The 8037-nt window shown below is 39.0% G+C and overlaps 1 protein-coding gene across 1 annotated transcript; it reads left to right on the top strand.

The window, feature by feature from the left end:
- Window positions 1-1530: 1530 nt before the first annotated feature.
- Window positions 1531-3579, top strand: LOC113239313 (trypsin, alkaline C-like). Its single transcript, XM_026476232.1, has 4 exons — window positions 1531-1645; window positions 2303-2489; window positions 2834-3098; window positions 3220-3579. Exons 1-4 carry the CDS (start codon window positions 1606-1608, stop codon window positions 3538-3540), a joined length of 813 nt encoding a protein of 270 aa, XP_026332017.1. The 5' UTR covers window positions 1531-1605; the 3' UTR covers window positions 3541-3579.
- Window positions 3580-8037: the final 4458 nt, after the last annotated feature.

Raw genomic sequence — 8037 nt, 5'->3', positions numbered from 1 at the left:
AGTAATAGACTGTAAAATACAAATTAACGACAACTTGTACGCAAGGTCTGTGAAACACTCAAATACACCGTAACTAAGTCCAGTCGTGTATGGAGTACAGCTGCCACTTATGGAATGGCTTTGTTATATACAAACGGACACTTTGGATACAGTTGAAAAGAGTGCCAAGAGGCTCATAGATAATTAGGATTGTGGAGACGAAGCTGTAGAGCCTTGCCCGTTTATCGGTCTGCAGGATATACCACGGAAAGTGTGCGATTCCCCTTTCTATCATCGGGAGACGTAAAAAAAAAAAGGTTGGGGTTCCGCCCTTATGTTGTGGGTATTCCAATGATTCGCACGAAGCGTTCTGCTTCCACATCTATATGATTAAACGTGAAAATTATTCACAATAAGGTTGATTGTCCACAACTGCTTGGTAATTTAAACTTTAAGATTCCCGCCAGACTTCCGGGATTTCACATAAGGCTTTTTCATCCACCTCGTCGTAGAACAGTATTAGGTTCCAAATTCCCCATAGCTCGTATGTCTAATTTGTATAATGACTGCTCCAAACATGCGGATATTTTCGTTGACTCATTGCTAGGTTTCAGAAACAAAATTCTTAATTTTCTTGGTTCGCGCACATAGCATTCTCTATTATTTAGTATCTGAATCGTGTTGTATAAAAAGTCTTATTAAATGATTTTTTTTTTATTAGTTTTAAAACTATTTTTTGCTTTTCCAACTCTGTTTAAACATTTTCTTTTGCATGAGGTGCTGACCTATAATTAGATACGCAATTAGACTAAGTTTTTAAAATGTATTAATACCTACATGAAGTATAGTAGTAACTGTTGGTGTGCCTAATAAATAAATAAATAAAAAGAGTGGAATTCCCTGCCTGCAGACTTATTCCCCGAATGCTCCAAAGATTTTTCACGGCGAGAGTGAATAGGTGTTATTTAAATGTTCATGCGATATCCGCGACCTCATCGTCACTTTCTACCAGGTGAGTTGGAGACTAAAAGTACACTTTACAGTAAAAAAAAATATATTTAAATTTACTATAGATATTTGAACAATAATTTATAAGTAATGTTTATCGTATAATACGGGCAGTCCTTGTCATAAAGAACGCATTTGCATTTTGGTAACTTTCGGGATATTAGCACCTTAAAGATTTTTTATTTGAAAAATGTCAAATACGTTGATGAAACTAAATAAGGTATAAAAAAACCGATTATAAAGGGTTGTAGATCTCGTTTTGTTGATTCCAATTAATATTTTAATAACTCCATTTTGCTAAAAATGCCGTTTACGTTGTTTATGATAAGGACAGCAGAATATTATGCTAACAGTTTCATTTGTTACAGTTGATTTGAATGTAAAGCTAGCGTATTCTGCAAAGTTGCATAACTACAAAGGTAAACAAAAATATTAAATACTGAAATAGGTTTATATTTATACCTAGTCACTAACTTAGAGCACTTAAGTCGGTGCTTTATTGGCAATAATAATTATTATCAATGGGCGGTAATGTACGTGATATAGAGTTAGAGATTAATGCGTGTATAAAAATAACGGATTCCGTCTATCTATTACATTCATAGGACGCACGGCAAAATGGCTTTCCGCGTGGTTTGGGCTTGTGTTTTCTTCACTGGTAAGTTTTGCTCTAAGCATGTACTTTAGTTACCGTAGAAAAAAAAACGTAGTTACTGATTATTGCAATGGATCTACTGAAATTAGTATCAAGATTTGATCCTAGCCGTGATTTTGGGTGAATAAGATCCAGTTACATTCGCCACAGCATAGGGCAATAAGCGTATTTGTTGATTGCATTGTTCTAATTTGAATTGGCGTAATAATAAATGTATTAAATTAAATTCTAACTGTGTAGTACATTATGCATTGTAGATCTAATTTTCTTGATAACATTTTCGATATTAGATAATTCTATACACATGTCTTTGCCCTGCGACTTAGCTTAAAAAATCTATGTTGGATACTATGTCAAATAAAACATGAAATTATTTACGTGTATACATGTATATTATATTATGCCGCTGAGCAACTCGTCAGTATACATTGTTATTATAATACTTATACATATAAATTTAGTTTTAAACCGAAATTTTGTTATTAAGCTGTGGTTGGTACAGAGATGATGATTATTATTATTATTATTATTATTATTAATACATTGATTTGTATCTTTTTGCAAACCTTCATTTCGAAACCGTCATTTATTTTATAAATAAATGACGGTTTCGAACAACTTATAGTTGTTATACAACTTAATAACATTTTCGTACTTCAGGTGCGGTATTCGCTGCGACAGTTCCGCAGCGTATAGTTGGAGGAGATCCTACGACTATCGAATATTACCCCTCGATAGTCCAGTCAGAAAACTTGATGATTGGAACCGAGTTTTGGTCGCAGAGTTGTGCCGGTAATATTCTCACCTCCACATACATTTTGTCGGCTGCCCACTGCTTCTCTGGCACGTATGTATATCTCGACTATAGACGGCGAATTTCTCATATCGTCATCGTCAGCTAAATTCTTAAACCTCGTAACCTCCATTAACGTGAACATTTGAGTAGGCCCAAAAAATAAAATTATTACTAGAATAATTAAATGACATTCTATGATTATACCTTTATTTTATTACTAACAAAGGGTCTAGAAATTATATTTAGCTCTAACTGCCCGATATTACCGCTTGAAGAGTAAGGTTATTAGAGTAAGGTTTTCAAATTTAGCCGACGATATATTTCTTATTTTTATTATTGCGGTATCAATATATAAGTAATTATTACATATTTCTTGCTATTTTGTTATACGTCAGGTTATACGCCCCAAGCCGTCGCCGTATAAGGGCTGGAACGACTTACCGCAACAATGGTGGTCAAGTGGTGAACGTCCAACAGGAGTTTAACCACCCCTCGTACAGAGTGAATGCGAGCCGCGGTCTAGACGGTGACATCACCGTGGTGCGGCTTGAGTCACCTCTCGTCTATAACCCTGTGGTGCAGCAAGGAACGATTATTGCGGCCAATACCGCGATACCTGATGGCACCCCTGTTATTCATGCTGGATGGGGTGCGACTCAGGTACCTTCTTTGTTTTCTATACTGTTTTTTTCTAAATAACTGACTCTTGGCCAATTATTTATACATGCATATTTACATATTATATGTGAGTTTAATTAAGAAAACAATATTTGTCTTATAGTTCCAAGGAGCAGCGTCTCCTGTGCTTCGTGACGTTACCATCTACACGGTAAACAACGACTGGTGCAGAACCCGCTATTTAGAGCTGCCACAGCCCGGAATTGTCACCGAGAACATGATTTGCGCTGGTATCCTCGGAGAAGGTGGCAAAGATGCTTGCCAAGGTGATTCCGGCGGTCCTTTGTACTATAACAGCGCTGGAAATAATATAATTGTCGGTGTGGTGTCGTGGGGTCACCAATGCGCCAACGGGTCCTTCCCCGGGATCAGCGCTGCGGTTTCTCCTTACACTAACTGGATTATCGAAACTGTCTCTTCTTAAAGTATTTTTTGGTTAACAATAAACAAAAAGAACATCCAGTTTAATTGTTTCATTCACACAGTCACATCCGCTTACAAACAAACAATAAAATTGTCCTCTCATTCGCCCGCGCACCATCCTCATTACACCACACACTCTATTAACACAACTGAATCTTATACAAGCGCAGCCAGGTTAACACCCCCGAATTTAGCAACGTACAGGAAAACGATTTGTTTATGTTACACTGCATTAAAACATGTTTTTTATGTGTAAATAAATAAAATAATAAGAATAACAATAACGCACACACTCAACATAGCCCCGCACTAGGGAAACCCTCGCGGGTGCCATGGACACACACATAGACAACAACAAATTACACCCAAACTAACGAGAGAAATAAATGTATTTAGTTCCAAATCCTCGTTGTTATTATTATCATAATTATTAGTTTTATTATTATTATAAAATGCATGTGCTGATTAATCAAGCAATAAATGATTTCCATTTCATGACGTTACCATTACTTTCCCGCACATCTGGCGCACCCTAGGCAACAATCGGCGAATCCCTTACGCCAATTGGCAAATCCTTTCACCACGATGGCAAGTATTATAATGTATGCCTTCGATACGATAAGAAGAAGCAGAGGAACTTCGGTCGCTTGATTCTGACAACAGCATTGATTCGTTGGCCTCTCCTCTCACCTTCATTCTTCAAAGTCAAAGTCAAAGTCAAATCATATTTATTTTATGAGTAAGCAAATTACACTTGGGATCGTCATATTGATTAAACTTTTTTTTAATAAAAACTAAGTGTCGTGCGCCTGATGGTAATCGACATGCCTGTCCATCCGTTGCAGTACCACTCGGAGCCTTAAATCACAAAGATCACTGCCACTGCTGAAGATCTGAAGGGCACTGTCACCCTGAGATATAAGTTGACAAGTCTCATGTGCCTGTAATTTCATCAGCTCCCTTACCCTTTGAAACCGGAACGCAGTAACTTTGAAACGCTCACAGTACTGCTTGGCGGCAGAAAGAGGTAAGGTGGCAGTAATTCTTTCAGGAGCTCAACTACTCATTCATAAGGCAGAGTCCCGTGAAAAGATTAAGCAAGAATCTCTATGGGTTGGTCTTTGTAAATATACATTTATCATTTCGAGTTCTTAGGTTTTCGCGATTGTTACACATAGAAAATGAAACTATGTTTCCGGATTTAAATCGCGTATATTTGTTTTTTCAAAAAGATTTAAATCCGGAAAAATAGTTTCGTCTCCTATACATTTATCATTTACAATGTTCATTTCATACACCTTAGGTCGAAAATACCCGCAAGATCTAAATAGGTCACTACCACGGATTTTTATCATCAAACTCACACGTCTGTACCGCCTCTCACTTAAGACTGGTGTAGTTCCCAGGTCGTGAAAACTTGCAAACGTGCAACCTATGCCAAACAAGTAGAGCTGACCCTGTCAAATATAGACCTATCTCAGTCACTTCCATATTCTGCAAGACTATGGGACGCGTACACAAGTACACAACAACCGTCTCCTATCGTACCTTGAAAACAACGACCTCCTCAGTGATCGCCAGTACGGATTCCGACGAGGGCGATCTACTGGGGATCTTCTTGTGCATGCCTGTCACATATGGAGCGAGGCTATAGAAAAGTAGGTGAAGCACTAGCAGTATCTTTGATCATTTCTAAAGCCTTTGACAGGGTCTGGCACGCAGGCCTTTGAAGTAAGCTTCCCTCTTATGGGTTGCCCACTGACCTTTGCATTTGGATCTCGGATTTCTTGAGCGAACGTTCGATTCGAGTGGTCTTAGAAGGCTACTCTTCCGAACATACGGCGATAGTTCTTCAGGGTTCCTCACGGTGCCGGAGTTCCTTAGGATTCCGCACTGTCTGCAGCTCTCTTTCTGATGCATATCAATGATATGTTAATTCCAGGTATGACAGCACAGTTGTAGATAGGCACTTGACCAATGCAAGGGTCAGTGGAGAAAAAATCCAGTCTTGTCGAGAGTCTATGGTTAGCCGTTTAGATTTGACACTCCAGGCAGTCTCCGATTAGGGCAATGCCAAAAGGGCGTGTCTATTTTTCGTGATATATCCGTACCGATAACCGACTGTCTCCAGCTACTTGGAATGGACCTGTCATCCAATTTGAACTTCGGCAGATGTATTGAATCCATGGTCAAAAATGCAGCAAGGAAGCTTGGGATCCTTTCCAGGGTGAGGCGTTACTTTACACCGGGACAGTTGCCTCAGCTGTACCAAGTACAAGTCCGGTCGTGCATGAAGTACTGCTGCCACCTTTGGGATGACTCTGCTACATATCAACTGGCCACTTTGGATTCAATTGACAACCGTTCCAAGAGGCTTATAGGTGACTCAGAATTAGTGGAGGCGAAGCTGCAGAGCCTTGAACACCGCCGTAAAGTTGCCTGCTTATCGGTATTTTACAGGATATATCACCAAGAGTGTTTTTTTTATAATAATATTTTATTCACGAAAATTACATTTGGTGGTACATAGCGTAGGTACAATTTTTATTACAATTAAGTGATTCCCTGGCTGCTAAACTAAGAAAAACTTGTGTCTTAGGAGTCAGTGATCCGTCGTTGCGATTGTACAAGGTTGAGCTAATTACCTAGTAATGACTCGAGGCACAGGAAGTCCTGTGATATACTAGGGGACATATATTTCGGAATGATCGTTTCTTTGGATCACGCTTGTGCGGAACCTCACGGTGTTTACCTAATGTGGAGTAAAGAATGTATAGTTGTCTAACAGAGAGTACCTAAGATAATTTGTACAAATCGTTGGTCGGAAACCTAATGCGTTTATGATACATTACCTTAAGTATAGCTCGTTGGGCTCGCTCCAAGGTAGAAGAAACGTCTTTGCAGCTCCTCCTCACACCCGAATGCAATGTATTAGTATCGATTGACAAAGTGCAAGATACATCATTCGCAGAGTTTCTGGATCCGCTGAGAGACGTATCTTACCCGTGTGGCAAGTGTTTCCACGTGCTTGTTCCAATTCAGTCTCTCTTCAAGTTGAATGATTAAGCATTCAACAAAGATACTTTACATTATCAGCTCGAGTCAATGTTGCACATGCATAATTTCCAGGTAGGGTTGTACAGGAATGAATATGTATGGTATATGCTTGGGGCGGTTGACTAGGAATACGCATGAAGAACACACACATATAAAGGTACATATAAAGGGCACATATAAAGGCAATATAAAGGGCAAATATAAAGATTTTTCTCTGTTCAAGGTTAAGCTGGCTGATAGCCAACCCCCCACAACTCTAAGCGCAATCTCGAATAACTCTTGACCATCCTCCAATCCTTTCCATAGATTAATAAAGCCGTGTCCTCGACTTAAGTATATATTCTGCAGTTAGGCATAGATAAAGAACAGAGTTCGTTAACATATATTAAGAAGAGGGTGGGCCGTAATATAGATCCTTCTGGTACTTCATATGAGATGAGCTCGGCGTCGCTAGTTAGGGAACCAATCTTGACACATTACCTTCGATTTGTCACGGAAAATTTGTAGGGCTAAGCCTCTTATTCCACATTTTTCCAGCTTTAATAATATAGTGTTTATATGAACAGTGTCAAATGCTTTTGACATATCTAAAAATATGCCTAGACACTTATTTCTTTTATCAAGTTCCTTGAGAATGTATTCAACTAGATCACCAACAGCATCTTCCATGCTCAGCCCAGGTTTGACTCCGTATTGAGCACTGGCAATGATCTCATTCGTGTTTAGAAACTTAGTAGGCGGGAATTGAGCACTTTCCCCAAGACTTTGGATAATGTAGGTAGGATCGAGATTGGCCTGTAGTTAGTCACACACCCCCTATCCCCTACCACCTTTTTGTATCGGAACTACAGCGGCCACTTTGAGTCCATCTGGAAATATCCCTGAGGATATAGAGATATTATGTGTGATGTGTTATGATGGGGACAAGCGTGTCTTTGGACAGCTTAAGTGTTTTGGCAGAAATGCGATCCATTCCTACAGCGCAATCAGACCGGAGGGAAAGAATTATCGATTCAATTTCTTTTTCATCAGTTTGTAACATTATCATCGATTTGGAAGGAGGAGTCGAGGTCATAAAATGGTCAGAAATGGGAGATGAATATGGAATAATTTTAGAAGCCAGTGCCCTCCACTGTCTACGAAGTACTTATTGACTAAATTCAGGGACGTTTCACTGTTTTGTGCTAAATGGAGCAATTATTGAGGTGCTGCAGAAGTTTTGTCATGATTTCTTATTTTGTTTATAACCTGCCAGGTTAATTTTGGGTTTTGAAGTTCACTTTTCTCATAGGCTCTTTTGAGTTTTTTGAACGTGTTACAATAATTTCTGTAACGGGTGTAAGTCAAATTGGCTATCAGGTTATCAGGGGATTTCTTAGCTTTTTTATGGAGCTTATCACGGTTGCGAATATATCTCAGTAATCCAGGGGTTATCCATGGC

The sequence above is a fragment of the Hyposmocoma kahamanoa genome, unplaced genomic scaffold, assembly GCF_003589595.1.
Source record: "Hyposmocoma kahamanoa isolate Upper Pololo Valley unplaced genomic scaffold, ASM358959v1 99879, whole genome shotgun sequence".
Taxonomy (NCBI): Eukaryota; Metazoa; Arthropoda; class Insecta; order Lepidoptera; family Cosmopterigidae; genus Hyposmocoma; species Hyposmocoma kahamanoa.
Note: the sequence above shows the minus strand (reverse complement) of the source record. Positions and strands in the feature narration are given on the sequence as shown.

Coding starts and splice junctions, on each gene's coding strand:
- LOC113239313 (XM_026476232.1), top strand. CDS start 1,606: ATGGCTTTCCGCGTGGTTTGGGCTTGTGTTTTCTTCACTG. Junction 1,646..2,302: donor GGCTTGTGTTTTCTTCACTG/GTAAGTTTTGCT, acceptor TTCGTACTTCAG/GTGCGGTATTCGCTGCGACA. Junction 2,490..2,833: donor GCCCACTGCTTCTCTGGCAC/GTATGTATATCT, acceptor GTTATACGTCAG/GTTATACGCCCCAAGCCGTC.